Raw genomic sequence first — 19,937 nt, forward strand, 5'->3', positions numbered from 1 at the left:
TCAGCAATATTCAAATTTTCTATACCAGCTAGTAAGCTTGTAAGTCGGAGAAAAAAACTTTTGATGAAAAACATTTTTTTCCCCGTTAAAAATGTGCATCCGTAGAAATAAATGAATCCATATAATATAACACACAAGTAACAAGTTCTTAAATATACAATAAAACATATACAGTTTTTCTTATGAAATATATTTCTAGTTTTTTGAAGCACAATGACTGTACTGAGACATTTATTGGACTCGTATAACTAAATAATGTATGGCCTAATTCACTGATCAGTATACCTTGCCAATTGTTATATGTAAGACTCTATTTATAGTAAATTGTAATTTACAATCAGCATTGACAAGAGGGGTAGTACAGACTACAGCTTATTTGTCAATTTTATATGAATTGATGTGATGTTAATGATTTCTATAGAGATCAATAGTACAAATATTATTTGGTGATACCCTTGTACCTATCAAAACATTTGCTGTTAATTCATACTATCTTAAAATGCAGATTTTTTTTTTTAATTCAATAATTATTGTTCTTTATTACTTTAAGTACTTTAAACAAGTTACATTAGAACTTATCTTTCATGTTGTTACTTTGATATAAATAAGATTAAGTTCTAATATCTAGTTGCTTGTTTTTACTGGAAAAAAAGAACAACCTTACAGGGATTTTCAATTGACTTTTATGTTGAAAGAACACTTTATTATCAACAGTTGCAGGTGTTGTAATTAAAAAAAGATTCATGACTTGGTACACATTCGAGATGATATTGGTTATTTTTTTGCTACTAATTGATAGTGGAGAATTATGTTCAAAAAGTGTGAAAAGAGTGTCTCAATGTTGATAGTCTTCTTGCTTGTAGTTTACTACATTACTACAACTGATTTTAACCAGCAACAAATTTCAGGTATTTTGAGTTTTCGAGTATGTATTTTTTATCTCTTTTGGTGACTGATCAAACTCATAGTGAAAATGTGAATTTTGAAAGGGGCAGAATACATTATTTGGCCATCAATCAATTTCTTCACTTATAATTCTTGATATTGAAAGGTTTTGATCAGTACACAAGTAAAGTTTCCTTGACATAAGTGGGCTATTTAGATGAAGCTAGTGATTGACCTAGGTACTGGTCCAGGATACAACCTCTTCCAACTTCTAGACATTTTTACAGAATGATTTTGTAAAGCAAATCATGCAAATTAAAAATGCTATCAACAATCACTTGTAAACCTGCTTCCACAAGGAATATAGTGCACAAGATTGTATCCAATTGAACAAAAAACCACTGAACCTATGTGTAATCACTGTGTAAAACCAATAGCATGTGTATCTGATAATTATAATTTTAGGTTAAGATCAGGTAACACCAGAATCTAACAAGGTCACATCTATAAACTACCTTAACTTTTAGCAGGCCAAGATGGACAAGGGAGAAAGATAATTGTAACTGTCTTTGCCAAATAAAAACGAAAAGATCAACATGACAAAATCATGATCAATAATGAAAAACATAACATTAATTACATGTAAAGAGACTCACATTGATTTCTATCAAAGTTCCCATATGTATTTCATAACTATAATTGCATGGAAACACACCAGTTCATGTGATATTATAGTACGTGAAATGATTTTAATACAATGTCAAATAAATATTTACAAATACACTTCCAAAATTGAGGCACCAAATTTATTAATCAGATGTAATAACTTACAAATTATATCACAATATAAACCTGTCAGATTCATGTCTCTAAATATTTTTCACTTTCTGCAAGGTTTGTGAATAAAAGTTCCATTGATCATGTTGATGGTCTTTCTTCAGTTTATATAAAAACACATATATACTACACATACTGAAAATATAAAATGAAAAACACATATAAAACACATACTAAAAATATAAAATAAAAGTATTCTGAAGTTTATGTACATGTAGCTTAAAGTGTACTAAAAAGTAAAATCACAAAAATACTGAACTTAGAGGAAAATCAATTTGGAAAGTCCATAATCACATGGCAATTTCAAATAACAAAACGCATCAAAAACGAATGGACAAGAACTGTCATATTCCTGACTTGGTACAGGCATTTTCAAATGTAGAAAATGGTGGATTTAACCTTGTTTTATAGCGCTAACCCTCTCACTTTGATGACAGTCTCATCAAATTCCGTTATATTCACATTGATGCGTTAACTAAACAGACACAATAAATAAATAGTCAAAATATGGTCAAGAAATGATACTATACAAATATAGCCTATGTATGAGATAGATACAAGGATATATTGACCTGAAAGAAGTATATGGACTGAGGACGAAGTCCAAGGTCAATATACTTCTTTGGGGCGATATATCCTGTATTGACTTCATACAAAGGCTATATTTGTTATATTATTAATTTCCGACCATAACTAAAAGTTATAACAAAAACTAAGCCTATCATGCACACAACAGTCTTAAATTTTGTTTGTTGTTGTAAAAAGCAGCTGTCACTGGCAACAAGCTTTCGTTTGTCTAGGATTCTGTAAAATCTATTACTGGTGATAAAAAATATGGGACAATACAACAGAGAAAACAAACAGCTTGATCTAATTACAGTAAAAGAAAAACATACCATTGACAAAAACTAAAAGATCACTCCTCTCATCCGATGTCCTGTTCCTTGTCTGTTGTGCATCATGTTGAATTTGGTCACAAACTGAAGATAGAAAGCAACAATTCTTAACATTTGCTTAAAGGAAATTATCACATTCATCCCCTTTTGATGAAAAAATTGGACCTAGTTTATTGCTTTTTGATAACGATAAGCTGGTCCTAGAAGCAAGGATAACTGTCTCACAGTCTGTTTGACTGTTTGTACCTTTTATAAAAGGGACATAAGCTATGGTTTAGAAGAAGAAAAAGTGTATATTTGTTGGTAATAATTATTTATGAAAGTGTAATATTGAAATAATATTTATCTGTTAGCAGTAAGTTCGGTTTAATTTGGATGATATGACAATCAGCATTCTTTAGAGGTCATCTGAATTGGTCCAAGGACAGTTATTGTCTTTTGATTTGCATTGTCTACAAATAGAGTACCTAGTGTGGACCATGTATAACTTGCCAACTTTTTTCCATATACTTTTCAAATATATTTCTTTATATTTGTGCATACAATAGTAAGTAGGGGAATGGAATTACCTGGGGTATGAAGTAGTGATTTGGTCCAGTTTGAAAAGGTAAAAAAACAGCTGCGAACATGCACATGAAACACCCTTGTCTTGTGTGTGAAGTTTCATGCAATAAACATAAATAGTTTCTGAGATAGAGGGCTACATGTGACCCCCCCCCTTTTTTTACAAAAAAACTCAATAACTCTAAAATAAAATTTTGAATCAATTCATAAAAGTATACAGATCTTTAGACATGTTAGAGTAATATAACTAAGGAAAATTTTAAGTTTAAAGCAATAAACATAAATCGATTTTGAGATACAGTGCGACATGTGAAACCCCCTTTTTTTTAACAAAAAACTCAATTACTCTAAACTAAAATTTTGAATATTCACCAAAAAGTATGCAGATCTTTACATTAATATATCTAAGAAGTGTGTAAAGTTTTAAGCAATAATCATAAATTGTTTTTGAGATACGGTGTGACATATAAAAAACACACCCCTGTTTTAGTTACAAAGTTCTGTGACTCAGGACATTTGTATACCATAATATTTCCTGTCAAAATTTTGATGTGCATATAAAAATTAGAATGTCTGAATATGTCAATTAAATTGTTAGTTAAATGGCATCAAGCCTCATCAAACATGCATGAAATGCTGATAAATGAAAATTAGTTTATGCAGTGTAATCCATTTCTTTTGGACTTTTCAAAAATTGGATTTTGTATAGTATATGTTTTAGTATGATATAAGTTAGCATACCTGATTCATTGTGTTACATCCTTTTGTAAGTGTTCCTAAGTAAGCCATCAAACAAACATCATTACATTGCTGAAAATGTAAAAATACAACATAAATATTATACAAAAGCAGGCTGTTTTCTGCTTTGGTTGGGTTGTTGTCTCTTTGTCACATTCCCATCTCCATTCTCAATTTTATATTACTCCTTACAGCCTATAAAAAAAACAATAATCCTCTTACCAATGAATGTACATACACTTTTAAGTTTTATTGTTGACATTTCATCATGTTCATACACAAACTGAAAAAAAAATTTTTCGAATACAATACAACAATTTGATTTTTCTTGCTAATCTACAGTTTACTTACATTATAAAAGTCTTCCTTAAACTGTGGAGTATTTAACACTGGTAATCTATAACATAAACTGTATGCTTCTCTCAAAATGTCATGATTTTTTGGAATTTCACCTAAAATAATGAACAAATTCATCATTGAACAATGAAACTTAACACAATTCCCAATTTTGATAGATTATTTTAAAACATTATGTAAACATGTATTAAAATGAGTGGGAAAATTTAACAGGTTTTTAAAAAGTATTTCAAATTGAGAATTTGTTTTTGTTATTTTCAACATTTAAAATTCATGGTGAGAAATCATTTATTTTTTACATATTCAAACCTTCAAATTCATAACAGATGTCTGGAGAACTCATTCTGTAGGAATAAAGTGAAATAAAGCAAGACTAGATGATCTGTCATGCTAAACATAACCTCAAGGTATAATATTTTTATATTAAAAATAAATTAAAAAAAGAGTGGTCACTATTGTCATGATTGTTGACAGCACATTTTGGTGACTTCAGATATAAATCCACATGGAATGATATTGACTTTCTGTATTTGAGATGTATATACTTGTACCATCTCTATTTTTCCTAAATTAAAAAAACAAACCAGAAGAATGCAAGTTCAAAGCCATCTAATGCATGTTTGAACACTTTTTTTTTTAATAATGCCATCTATACTTTGTGTACTATGAACTTTTTCTTTTAGTTATACACATTATTACATTTGGGAAAAAAAAACATATATCACTGAATCAACTTCTCCAAACGAAACCAAACTCAAACTACAGAAACAATGTCACCAGGGATTCCCAAATAACATATATTTTCTTGTTAACCTTCATAAACAGCTCAATTATCAAAATACTTAGATAAACCCTTGGCTGTATAAGTTATACCTGACTCTACAGCTTTGATGTATTCCAGAATAATCTTCACTCGACTGTGTAACATCTTAATGGAACTATGCTGTGCAACCAACTGTTCAGCAACTAAAAAAAACACAAGTTAGTAATTTGTCTCCCTTTATGGCCAAATAGGATTATTGATCTAGGTTCTAATAACTCTGTTTTTTAATAACTGTTGCATATGGTATTTTCTGTGATGAACATCAATTTGATCAATTGTAGTTTAAAGCAAGACTAAAATTATTCTTTTAATTTTCTGACATTTAATTTCTGTAGTTTGTTCTTGACAATGAACACAACCATACCGATGTCTTCCTGTATTGTTTTGTTCATGCTGTATAAAATCTCCTATAAAGATAACACTTATTCGAGCAAAGGATGACACATTTTGTAATCAGCAGGATGAATTGAGTTTCCTCTCAGATACTACAAGCATTATTTGATATTATTATTGTTTTGTTTGCTCTTATCTATTATCTACCCCTTTTTTCAAAGTAACAATTTTCTTATACTGATTTATAGTTTGTTCTTTTATATACATTTGTACCTTATGTTAGATCAATAACTGAGATAAACAAGATACCAGGTCTGTCAATAATAACAGAATAAAATTATAGACACACATATTGTAAGCAAGTAGTAGCTAATCTGAAGTCATGTTTTCTAGACAGAACAAACAAATATAACAGTCATACCTGTTGAACTATCAGATGTTTCTGAGGATGACAATCTTGCTACATGATCAACTCCTATTCTCTCTGCCTCTTCTGTTGCTATTGTATAGCTTAATTCAACAAATAACATGGTTGCCTGAAAACAATACAAACATTGAAATTATTCACATATTACATAAACTATCCATGATCTTCATAAAAAATATTGTACAGCAATAAATGAGTTAATCTTGATTTTAAATATTTATTGCCAAGGGTTCTTGTAGTTGCAGAGATTTCAATAAGTATTTCCATAATTATGAAATAACAGACCTAAACAAAAATCAAAATTGAAAATGGGTAGAATTTCACGGAACTTAAAATGAGTGTACTTGGTTAATGTGATTGATCAAGTTGATCAATTGTTGATTGCTGAACGTCCGAAGGCAATGTTTTCTCAAAACATGTTTCTTCAATTCAAAAAGGAAGGTTCAATGACTAATGTATCACAGTTAAATCTGCTAATTGGGTATGAATGACAATCAGAATTGTGAATTGTTTACATGTAGCAATATTAATTAAATAATAGTTTTAAAAATCTAGATCACAAATGTATTACTTCAGAACTGAAAACAGTCAACATCAAGACTGAAATCAAACCTAGCTACAAATTTTTTAAGTATAACCACTTAACCGTCTCACTAACAAGAAGTATTGTATATTGTTTGATTCAATTCCTTAAAAGGCTTATGAAGTTAAATTTAGTTTACTTCTTTGATTCTACATACAGTGGTGCATCTCATATTAGACAATTACCTTAGCTGTAAAAATGTGTTGGAGCTATTCAAGCCATTCAGTTTGATAGTTTGGAAAATTTTTACATTTGTCATTTCAGGCTTTTATACATTGCTGTATATGCAATATGAGTTTTGACCATTATTGAAGCCTGTATGGTGTCCTATAGTTGAATACTTCTAAATCAGTTGGTCTCTGTCTGAGTCTGTTGGAGAGTTGTCTTGTTGGCAATCATAACTCCTCTTATTGTTTTATAATAAGGAAGAGTTTTCTGACAAAGTACACACATTATAAAAAAACAATTACCTCATTGTTCACCAAGTCTATGACAGATTCATATATAGAAATTGGCATCACCTGAAACAAATAAATATACACTAGATTGATAATACTGTAGGGTTATTGGCTATCATGGATAACCAAGAAAATTGTCTTATAAATTGGTACGCTGGTTTCAGAAAATATTTTTGAAAACGCTGAACTAATCATCACAGTTTAGCATAAATTCAATGGTGGTAGCCATATTAGATAAGTTGTAGGGATATTGGATGTATCTATTTCTATAAATTGAAGATCAGTATATCATTGGTATGCCAAAGTCAGTTTAAGATGCATTTTCTCCTCTTCGATGCTCAATTAAATAAAATCACATCTTTTAACATCAAAATGATTGTCCTATTCATCATGCCATGAAAGGTGATAAAAGATCATGTGCATAATGTTACACTTGGGTCAGAATAAAACATGTCTAGTTCAAACAAACATGCTCCGTTGTACATGTATTTCTTTCTTTCAAAGCCAAATTTAATTCAAATCAAAAGTTTCTCTGGCTATTGCCTTAATTGTTGCCATGTCAACTCCTCTTTAAGGCTATCAGGTGGAAATCAAATTGACTCAAACATTTTATCACTGTCCCTTGGGTTTCCAGATATGTAAATGTAGGTTGACTACTATAATTGATTTATTTAAAGAAAAAAACAATACAACCATACATGTAGTATGAATTGCTAGATACTCACATCTGTTTTTCTCGCCAATGGATTCATCTTTACAAACAATGGGCTTTCGTTTATTTGGACAATCTGTAATAAAATTTCAAAATACAGTGAAATTTTTGGATCAAAAACTAAATCCATAATGCTGGCCATGGTTATGCAGATGACTACATTTTTGTATAAATTGAATATATATTCAACTTAAATATATTTTCACTATTCTGTAACACATGCATAAAAAGAAGGTATACATGACTACCTGTACCTTCATAGTACTGCAACAAAATACAAAAAATACTTTTACAAGTCATCATTTAACAGTGCGGTTAAAAATACAATGTAGGTGTTACCACTGATGGTTTTTCTTTGCTACCAACAGACAGGACTGAATTAAATGCACATATTGAAACAATAGAATAATTAGCATGCTTAATTTATATTTTTGCAAAGTCATATGCTTATTTTTTCTTCATAAAAAACTGTTATAAGCTTTAACATGATTAAAATGCTGCAAACAGTGTGATAGTTTAAGGTACACACACACATATATATATATATGAAGCTTACAGAGTGAGATGATTTTCTAATGAAGTGATCATGGTGATAGGAAACTCATATCTTATCATGTTTACAAGTAACAAATATTCAAACAGGAAAACATCTTTACATGTACATTGTAGCTAAAGGTTCATAAAATTTTACTAACTCGTGGTGTTTAACAACCGTGACTGGTACGCTGAGCTTGGTGCCTGAACAGGTTTGGTGAGGGATTAAATATTTTGTTATTTAGGACAGCCACCATTTTGGTTTTGGTAAGATTTTTTGGTTAGTATACTTCCTAAATGGGTTTTGGATAGTATGCTGAGGCAGGTAATTACAAAAGCAAGAAGGTAAACTGCACAGCATTGGATTGGTTTCTGTCATTGAAAATAGTTATGTTCTTGAGCCATCTATCAGTAAACCAACATCGTAGATATCCGAGGAGCTGACCAAGCATGTCCGATCAGTTGTAATGATTGAGAAGTGACTTAGGGGATCTGATTGATGATGATAAAATTTTAAACATTTCTTTAAATATAGGTATGGTAAGACGTTAGGTGGAATGCCAAAACTTTCAATGGTTTAAATATTATAAGGGAGCTACCATTTGATTTTTATGGGGGGGCTAGGATGAAAAATTTTGTCCTGCATTTTTTTTTAGCTGTAATCTCTGTCCTGCCTTTTTATTTTTCACTCTAAGGCCAACTAAAATTAATTAGTAGATTTTCATCCAAATTTTTGAAAAAAAAGGGGTGGGTGGGAGGATTTTATTTTTTAAATTTTATTTCATATGAAACCCTCGTCACGAGTTCTTCATACCCCGCGGTATATGCTAGTGGAAAGCAAGCTTGTATAATGTATATACATGCTGTATAAGGAATTCTACACTATTTTTTAAACTCTTAAATAAAAATCCCTGATTGGCAACCACTGTTATACATGAAATTGCCGCTTTAGAAACCTATGAATAGTATATACATCAAAAAGAAGAGAAATGCTCTCTTCAGTTGGGTTATACCTACAACAAATTTATTTTGCTTTCTAAGCAATGGTTTGTAGTCCCTATAAAATCAATAAAATGTACTTGTATAATTGTAACACAAGTATTATGAGTACAGAATAAAATGTAAACTCAGTGTTGAAAGTAATTATGATGTAAAACATGAATTTAACCAAAAAGTAGTTGTTGTTTAATGACTAAATTGAGGGTATTGGGACAGTTACAGAGGGTGTTTGCTGTTTGTCAACAAAAACAACAGACAAGGGCTTGTTATAATTAAAATGCGTGTTTGTCGACTTTTTTTTCTCAATATACGGTCATAAATCAAACAAGTTCGTGCTTGTGTCAATTTGTTTAATCAAGTCATGTTTTTTTAACCAATTTGTTCTACGATTCTTGGGCTTTGGATTTCATTCACAGTCCAAATTTCCTAACACAAAGTCATTGTATAAATAAAAAAAACAACACGGTTTTCGATTCACTTTATGTGACTACCGCAATTTGCGTTCAAGGACAAGGCGTTTTACTTGTATATCAAATATTTCATGCCCTTCTCGTTATCAATCTCTATTCTCGATAGACGATGTTGTCATCATAGAGTAGCAGCATATGTCGACTTAATCATTTTCGTTAGATTACTCGAAGAAACACAAAAACGAAATTTGAAACAGGAAGTTTTGAATGAAACGAAATTATCGAAGGTTCCCGGTAACGGACATGAACAAAATCCGGAAATCGTATTTTTATTAAATAAAAAAATCGGGGCGGGACGATTTCAGAGGGGCGGGCGGGGATGAAAATCTAGCAATTAATTTTAATTGGCCTAATCGGTCCTGCCTTTTTTTTTTTTAGTTTATCCTGACTTTTTTTTACCTAAATTGTCGTCCTGACTTTTTTTTTTTGCAAGTGTCCCATCCTGCCTTTTTTTTTTACTCAAAACTCCTGTCCTGCCTATTTTTTTCAAATTTCATCCTAGCCCCCCCATAAAAATCAAATGGTAGCTTCCTAAGTGATATCTTGTACTGACACATCCTTGAATGACAGAATGGAGGTATATTTTACCTGTTTATGTACACGTATATCAGACTGGGTAGGTTGCTCTCCTGTTGTATACCAACCAAGAAAATCCATGTCACTAAATACTTGTTTAACTGAAACAAAACAAGTTACAAAACTTTTCAACTTATGGTTACATGTATTTCTTTGATGATTTGAAATAATTTGTTTCATAGATACTTTTTGTTTATTTTGTATAACTTTAACACTATTTAAAATAAAGGTTTTACATCTTAGCATAGAGTAAATAACTAAACTTGTTAAATGGTATATATGTACATCATTGTACATGTATGTTGTAAATCTGAATGAAGTCCATACAAAAAAAAACAAGAATGTGTTCTTAATACATGGATCATTTTCCATGTTCAATGGGCAGTGAAATAGGTAATAAATCTAATTTGGCATTATAATTAGAAAGATTATACCATAGGGAACATGTGTACTAAGTTTCAAGTTGATTGGACTTCAATTTCATCAAAAGCTACCTTTAACTTGAAAATTTCACTTTCATTTTCTATATTCAGTGGACCATTTAAATTAGAAAGATCATATCATAAGGAACATGTGTAATAAGTTTCAAGTTGATTGGACTGCAGACTCATCAAAAACTACCTTGACCAAAAACTTAAACCTGAAGTGGGACAGACGATCGAACGCAAGGACGGAATAACATACGAACGGATGGACAAACACCATAGACCAGAAAACATAATGCCCCTCTACTATCGTAGGTGGGGCATAAAAATATGAAGCATATGATCTGTGAACTTCTTATTAAATTTAACATGAGGTCATGACCTTGTGCACATTGCCACAATATAACCATCTTTCTCTTACATGTCTTAAATACCATGAATACATACATTGCTCTTCCTTAGTGTTGTAATATTCCATATTTATAACTATCTCATCTTCTATTCTATCAAATAGCAACTCAAATGAGTTCATCACTTCTATAATTCTTCCTTTCTGTTTACCAATAACTGCTCCAAGAACTTAAAAACAGTAAAAATTAATTTTAGCATAAATTAGCAAAATAACTGCCAGGATGTCAAGCAATAATAAACCAATCATTAACATTATCACCAAATACATGTTTTAAGTCTCTTTATAACAACCATGGTGTTGAGTATTATTACCCCAGACTACACAAATGAATTTTATTTTTACAGAAAAATCAGTCTGGTAAACAACCTAGCTGTACCAGACTGAATGAAATTTTACAAGACAATTTTTTTTTTACATCTAATTGTACATGTTTTTTATCAACAAAATACAACAAACCCAGTTGTGCCCTACTCCTCTCCGAAATGCACAAAAACAAAATCATGTGACAAGAGGGTATATTGTTATGAAAATTGTGCACAATTGCTTGAATGCATTTCAGTGATAAAGATTTATTAAGAAAAGTAATGCTCATTTTATTGTATTTTGACATGTTTGTGAACTAATAAAACATAATTTATAATAAGAGTTTCTGTAAAAAATAGTATATCCTGTTTCTTTTTTCTTTTTCATATATCTTTTGGTTTTCAATTCAAATTCTAACGTTTATATTTCACAGCTGAATTTTGAGATCTGCTTTGATTTTTTGATTTATTGTATTTGATCAGCAATCCTGGAAAAAACAGTCAGGGGTACTACTTATACATGTACAACAATGTACAAGTTAATTTTATTTACTTGAAGAAGTGAAAAAAAAATATATAAAAGTTTGGTTAAATTTGGCCAAGTAGTTTTAGAAATGACTTTTATACAAGTTACAAAAATGACGAAAAGTTGTTCAATATTGACTATAAAGGGCAATAAGGGGTCCTCTAACAATTTTGATCATGCTGACTTATTTGTAGATTTTACTTTGCTGAACATTATTGCTGTTTACAGTTTATCTCTATCTATAATAGTATTCAAGATAATAACCAAAAACTGCAAAATTTCCTTAAAATCACCAATTTTAGGGCAGCAACCCGACAACAGGTTGTCCGATTCAATTGAAAATTTGTGAGGGGATATATCTTATTCTGATGGACATTAAAATCTTGAAAGATTTGCCCTAAATGTCTTAGTTTCAAAGACATAAAGCAAAAACTGCATTTTACCACTATGTTCTAATTTTAGCCATGTCGGCCATTTTGTTTGGTAGGCTGGGTCATCGGACACATTTTATAAACTATAAACCACAATGATAATTGTGGCCAAGTTTGGTTAAATTTGGCAAAGTAGTTTCAGAGAAGAAGATTTTTAGAAAAGTAACAAAAAATGACGAAAAGTTGTTAAAAATTGACTATAAAGGGCAATAACTCCTTACGGGGTTGACTGACCATTTTGGTCATGTTGACTTATTTGTAGGTCTTACTTTGCTGAACATTATTGCTGTTTACAGTTTATCTCTATCTATAATAGTATTCAAGATAATAACCAAAAACTGCAAAATTTCCTTAAAATAACCATTTCACAGGCAGCAACCCCACAACAGGTTGTCCGATTCGTCTGAAAATTTCAGGGCAGATAGATCTTGACCTGATCAACAATTTTACCCCTGTCAGATTTGCTCTAAATGCTTTGGTTTTTGAGTTATAAGCCAAAAACTGCATTTTACCCCTATGTTCTATTTTTAGCCATGGCGGCCATCTTGGTAGGTTTGACGGGTCACACCACACATTTTTTAAATTAGATACCCCAAGGATGATTGTGGCCAAGTTTGGTAGAATTTGGCCAAGTAGTTTCAGAGGAGAAGATTTTTGTAAAAGTTTACGGACGACGGACGACGGACGCCAAGTGATGAGAAAAGCTCACTTGACCTTTCAGGTCAGGTGAGCTAAAAAGTAATAAAAAGAATGGGTCACCGGGCTTATTTTCATGCTACACAGTGTTCAAAATTGACAAATTTTGTATAGATTATGCATGGAAAACCCAATTTTCTGCAATAAAGCATAAACTACACCATAGAATTTTGAGATAACATATGAGAAGATAGCTTTGATAATATGCTTTCAGTTAAGAAAAAGAAAAAAATGGGGTCACCGGACCCGTTTTCTTGCTACATAATAAAATAGAGAAATTCCTAACACATTCTATTGCAGTGTTCTCCCCAGAAATTTTGGATAGCATCACATTTTGCGTAAAAAAAAATAACTGTATTTTTTTAATGTCATTTGTCGCGTCGCGTTGATGCTCTATTTCCTTTATACATTTTAGTTTATATTGTTCAATTCATAACTGAGAATACAATTAAACTATAACCACAAAAACAGTAGTTTCAGTTTATGTTTTCTTTAAATTCATTTATAGTTACAGAATTATTTTTTTGCTTTTGTGCCAAATAAAAATAAATATGTGGTTTCAGTTACCCAACAATAAGTCAAATGAATGAATGGTTCATTATAGTGCAACCTGTATATATACAAAACTAAATATCTAGTACACAAAATTAACTATATGTTGTTTCTTATCTTTACATCAAAATGATATGTAATTTATCAAAGTTATCTAACAAATAGTCTGTTAATGCGTAGTTTTCTCTCTTGGTATATTTTTTCTGTCTACTGTCCATCTGTTGTCATTATCGTGAAAATGCAGATTTTTGTCATATCTGGTCCGGTTCCTATCCGTAGTTTACACAAAAATGTGCAATGGCGGCCGTAGAAAAATTTACGAAAATGAGTCCGAGAATAAACATTATTTGACAAGAGATTGTGAATGAATAAGACGCTTTTAATGCATTAAATGGATTCAACATAAACTTACGCCAATTCTGATAACTTTTTAAAGAAGTATAAAACTTATTTTAGCTCTAAACCAAAATTCTCGCTCTCGTATTACCGGAAGAGTAAGAAAGTAATTTTTGGAGAGTTTCACAAATAAACGACCTTTTTAAAAAAAAATAAAAGTCATTTCAATCTTTGAAATTTCTTAATACAAAACGTAGATTTCAAATTGTTTTGTGATTGCATTTTTCCATGTCGAAATTGGTGATTGCAGACACGTGGTATTAGTCATGCCACAAGTGTCAGCGTGGGATATTCGCATCCAAACAGTTATCACCCTGAGGGCAATTAACACCTAGCTATTTAATCTCTTAATTGCCTTAAGTGTCCGACTTAAAGGGATTACAATTAAAGGTGATATAATTTTTATGATCATAATCTATAATAGATGAAAGTTCAAAATTGAGGACAAGTAAAATAGCATCTTCAAAATATTTATAGCGTCGCGGGAATTATTATAGCATCACGGTGAAAAAATATAGCGTCGCGGCACCGCGACGCTAAAACGGCCTGGGGAGAACACTGTATTGTAAAAGTACCTTAATCTGAATTATCTGCCCTTGCATTTGAGTTGCCTCCCCTTATGTGGCAAAGTTGAAAAAAGTTTGATCAAATGAAAGTTTTCTGTTTTTTGTAAAATACAACCATAAATATGATAAAACATGTAATTTTCTATACAGAAGTGGAAGTTCTTACACATGAATTACCTACTACTCGAAAAATTTGCACATTCTATTAAAGATCTAGACCTTGTTTTCTGGTATTTCCAAATCCAAGATGGAGGAAGACACCCTATCTACCTTAATTCTGATTTTCTGTGTTGTTAAAACCCATACAAGTCAACATGGTCAAGGGAAATATCGAAACATGAATATTATGAGAAGAACATTATAGGACAGTTGTTTAAATTCAATCCTTTTGTTTTTTATACCATTCAAAGAAAGACAATCTAAAAAATCTGAGATGTTCCTTGCTGTTAAGAATTAAACGGTTGACGTGAGGGCATTGCCCGGAGTCAATGGTATAAGTCTACAGATTCTTCTTCTTCTTCTTCCAGTAAGCGGCCACCGTCAACTGGTTGACTATTCTGCCACATTTATGGAGTGCGCGCATGTATGAAAAAATTTTAATTTAACAAAAACAAAAACTAGGTGAATTTTATATACAAGTGCAAATAAAAACATGTCAATTTAATTACTGACGGAGCTGAGCCTTGAAAGATTCAGGACTCGGGGCAGAGACCTTACAGTTGGGCAAGGTGTTCCACTCTCTTATTGTTCTAGGATAGAATGATTCCTTCCGAACTGTAGTTTTGCATGATGGAATTCTGAATGCTTTTTCGTTGTTATTCCTGGAAGGACGTTCGTTTGGTATCAGTTTATTTGATGTATCAATCTTTACATAGCTGTTATTAAGCTTATACATCATTATCAGTCTGCTCTGTTTTCTTCGTTCTTGTAGTGTAGTCCATTCTAGTTGTTCAAGCATGTCACTAACAGATGAAGTGTTGTGGTATCTGTTAGTAACATACCTTGCTGCCCTCCTTTGGACCATTTCCAATCTATAAATATCATTTTGTTGGTACGGGTCCCATACTGAACTAGCATATTCCAATGTTGGTCTGACGAGGGACACATATGCTTTTTCTTTTATAGACTTGTTGGAGATGTTTAAGTTCCTTTTAAGAAAACTGATGGTATTGTTTGCTTTGGAGCAGATGTTGCTAATGTGTTTACCCCATTTGAGATCTGATGCAATGGTACATCCCAGGTATTTTGCTGCTGTGACATGTTCAAGGTTATGGCCATGTAGTGTGTAACTGTATTTAGCTGGTGTTCGCTTTTTGGAGATGGTGAGAACGTTACATTTATCAGGATGAAACTTCATGAGCCATTTTGTTTCCCATACAGCTAGTTTGTCAAGGTCCTTTTGAAGGTTTGCTGAGTCAGCATCGGATGAAATTGTGACATACGCAATTGTGTCATCAGCAAACAGTCGTACAGTTGATTGGATATCCTGGGGCATGTCATTTATGTAGAATAGGAAAAGACTTGGTCCCAGGACAGATCCTTGGGGTACGCCGGACTCCACTGGTATTGAGGTTGATGTTTCTCCCTCCACCACTACTGATTGTGTTCTGTCACTGAGGAAGTTCTTTATCCACTCATTAGTTTTACCTGTTATCCCATAATGATTCAGTTTGTGGATGAGAAGGCTATGACTAACCTTGTCAAATGCCTTTGAGAAGTCCATTATGAGACAGTCTGTTTGTTTACCTTGATCTAAGAAGCCAGTTATGTCATCGATGAATTCAATGAGTTGTGACTCACATGATAGTCCCCTCTGGAAGCCATGTTGTAGTGGATACATTATGTTTTGTGCATCAGCATGAGACATAATGTGACTGGTTACAATATGCTCCATTAGTTTGCATGATATACAGGTGAGTGAAACTGGTCTATAATTAATTGGATCATATTTCTTCCCTTTCTTATACACTGGACAGATGTTAGCTGATTTCCAAATACTTGGCACATCCCCTGTAAGATATGAGCGGCGGAATATAATTGCCAGTATAGGAGCAATGTTTGATGCAAGTTCTTTAAGGACTTGAGGTGTTATGTTGTCTGGTCCAGCTGCTTTGTTTGGATTTAGGTTTTTCAGAAGTTTGTTAACACCATTTTCTGTAATATTGATGTCGGAGATGTTTTGAAATTTACCAGACATATTACACTGCTTTTGGAATTCGTGGTTTGATATGTTGGTTTTGTCTGAAAAGGCTTTCTGAAATTGTCCGTTGAGTATATCTGCTTTTTCTGTTGGTTCTGAGTGTAGAGTTCCATTAGATTTTAGGGGGGGTATTGTGCTCCCATCTGATCTCTTGTGTTTTATAAAAGTCCAGAATCTCTTCATGCAGTTTGGTTTTTCCTGTGGTTTATTCAGGTCTGGTGGTGAGACTATACTGTCGATGTAATTCCAGTAAGCTTTCCTGATTTCTCTCTGTGTGCGACGTTTTAGTTCTTTGAATTTGTTTTTGTCGCCTCCATTACCAGATTTTTTCATTCTCTTATACCATCGATCCCTCTTTCTTATTAGACGTTTGATGTCAGTTGTTATCCAGGGACTACCATCCTTCTTTCTGCTTAAAAGCAATCTTATCCCAAAAAACGATTTGGTTGACCTGTATTGCCTGCCACAAGATTGATAACGCTGAATGGAATGTACACAAAGCAAAGGAGGTAGGAAGTGGGATTTTGTGAAGTAATTCAAAAGTGTAGAGAAAACGTATTCTGCACTAATTTCAACACTGGAAGTAGCTTAGTGACCTCAATGTGTAGTTTCCCTGTGTGTTAAGTTCAAACACAAATACCAAACGAACTAACTAGATGACCGATTTTAGACTACAGTAGTCAGTAGGATATGCAATAATGTTCCTTTAAGTAAAGTAGAGTTAACATGCCTTCAATTACTTGTTTTTCTATTGCAAACATGGGTTTTAATTGTGATTTTGCTTCTGCCATGTGTACAACAACTTTTATAATCTATGGTAAATTATGTTACCCTGGGTTGGTTTTCCTTCTTGGGCTCGTACTCTTGTCCAATGTTCAGAAATATTCATTATGACAAGTGGGTGAAACGACACTGAAACACTTCCTGATGCAGTTGTGCTAGCCATCACACTAGTCATGCTAGTAGAAGGTGTATCGATCTCCATTTGGGAAGCCATGGTCATTAAAAAACAGAAAAAAGAAAGAAAACAAAAATACTTCAAAGGGACGTAACTTTTGACGTCTGATGATCTTGATCATTTAAATGGGTTACACTAATGTCCTGACAATGTCCTGACAAAGTCCTGACAGAAATGTAAATGCTTAATACTTTTTTGTTATTTGAAGGATTTACTTGAAATTTGGAATCAAGCAAGATGAGAACTTATATTTAATAAATGAAATAAAAAAAATAAAAAAAAAATAATTTAAGACTTAGAAAACTTGACCTGACCAACTTGACTTCGAAAATACTATTGTCCTGACCGATATGAAACGGCTAAAAAATAATTTATTATTGACAGGATAGACTTCAAATTCGATACCAAGGAAGATTAAATCATTTATTTCAAAAATATAAGAAAAAAAAAGAAAAAAAAATAATTTTAAGAGTTAGAAAACTTGACCTGACCAACTACACCTTTGCCGTGACTCATGTCCGGATCGATATAAAAATGATTTTATCTATTTTGTTATTGTAATGAATGAATTCAAATTGAGTAGTTAAGAAGTTTGCAACATTTAACAAAGAAATTAAAAGAAATAAAAAGAAAAAAAAAGTTGAAAAGACCAAAAAACTTGACCTGACCAACATAGGCTATTCACCGAAAAAAAGGCATGTATCTTTAAAAATTATAGAATGACTATGTTAATTACTTAAATAAATGTCTTTAAGTTTGAAAACTATCATTATCATATTAAATTTGCAAATGACTAACAGAAAAAAAGTGAACAATTATTGCAAGGGTAAAAAATATTGACCTGACCACTGTAGGACTTGATAAATTTTCTAACATGTTAACCTCTTACCTTAAATTAGTGAAATTAAAATATCCGATCACAATAATATTAAAAACAACATTGACCACGAGAGATACAGTTAAAATGAATGAAAGAAAAATGTTAGGCCCAGTCCCAGTTGCTGAATGTGAGTATTGTTTATTCATGTTAACATTCTCTTATTGCTCTATTAGTTAATCTGATGAGGGGCTTGTGATGATAAGATTAATCACCTATTTGTTAATCCAATTAATTAATTATGAACTTGAACTTGTGCTATCATTAAGACTGATGAAAATTGTGTGTTATCACCCTCGACCAATATCATCCCTCGGGCCTAAAGGCCCTATGGCTGATATTGGTATCTCGGGATGATACGGCATATGATACGGATTTTGTCATGTATTATTCTCTATGTATTTCTTTGTGATACCAATATAATATTAATGTATATGCTTGTATACACATCCTTTTCAAACAAAACGAAGCCCATTTCCTGCTTTTATATGACATGTATAATCACTCAATAACTAGATAAAACAAAAAATAACTTATTGATTGTAAAGAAAACATTCCAAATTGTGATTATAGTAATTAATATAGGTGTGTTTTAATTTTATTGATTCTTGTCACCTTCCTTTGCCTTTATTTTAATACATTTTTTTAACTTAGTTATTGCACCAAGAAAGAAAAAAAAAACTTTCAATTTACTTATTTATTAAAATCAATAGGTAGCTAATCACAATAAATTTTTATAATTTTTAATTGAGTTTATTAATTCAATAATTAGTTTGATTAGTCACTCTGAGTTATTAATCAAATTAAGAAGTAGATTTGTGAAACAAAGGGGTAAACAATACTCATGCACAGTCACTCAGCAACTCATATTTCCCCTATCTTTTCATTTAACAAAATTATTTGCTTTGGATGTTGTATTTTATGGATAGGAAATAAATAAATTCAATAACAATATAAGGTAAGAACTAATAATGTTGTTGTTTGTGTATTAAGTTTAAGGGGTTCAGTCAAGTATTTATTTCCATTGAAATGTTGTATTTCCAATTTATTGGAGCAAGTATAAAAATAAAAATGTTACAATTTGACTTGGTTTCAATTAAGCACTCAATCATACCAACAATTTTGCAAGTATTAGCACTTTCATATCGGTCAGGACATTTACTCGCAACAAAGTCGATGTTCATCAGGTCAAGTTTTCTTACCCTTTAAGTATTTTTCCCTCAATTCTTTTCAAATAAGTATTTACTCAATGTTACTTTCTTGTCTTGTGTAAAATTTGAAGTCAATCCGACGGAATTTAAGAAATAAATTACCAGTTTTATATCGGTCAGGACATTAGTCACGGTTGGACGTGGTTGGTCAGGTCAAGTTTTCTAACTCTTAAAATTATTTTTTTTCTTTTTT

At 31.7% G+C, this 19,937-nt stretch overlaps 1 protein-coding gene across 1 annotated transcript; it reads right to left on the reverse strand.

The window, feature by feature from the left end:
* Positions 1-1,677: 1,677 nt before the first annotated feature.
* On the reverse strand, positions 1,678-17,760 carry LOC143067462 (COP9 signalosome complex subunit 6-like). Its single transcript, XM_076240753.1, has 11 exons — positions 17,530-17,760; positions 11,065-11,196; positions 10,205-10,293; positions 7,627-7,689; positions 6,914-6,964; positions 5,855-5,969; positions 5,151-5,243; positions 4,272-4,372; positions 3,924-3,992; positions 2,619-2,702; positions 1,678-1,857 (listed from the first exon to the last, which is right to left on the reverse strand). The coding sequence occupies exons 1-10, from the start codon at positions 17,699-17,701 to the stop codon at positions 2,631-2,633; spliced, it is 957 nt and encodes a 318-aa protein (XP_076096868.1). The 5' UTR covers positions 17,702-17,760; the 3' UTR covers positions 1,678-1,857; positions 2,619-2,630.
* Positions 17,761-19,937: the final 2,177 nt, after the last annotated feature.

The sequence above is a fragment of the Mytilus galloprovincialis genome, chromosome 3 (assembly GCF_965363235.1).
Source record: "Mytilus galloprovincialis chromosome 3, xbMytGall1.hap1.1, whole genome shotgun sequence".
NCBI classification, from domain to species: Eukaryota; Metazoa; Mollusca; class Bivalvia; order Mytilida; family Mytilidae; genus Mytilus; species Mytilus galloprovincialis.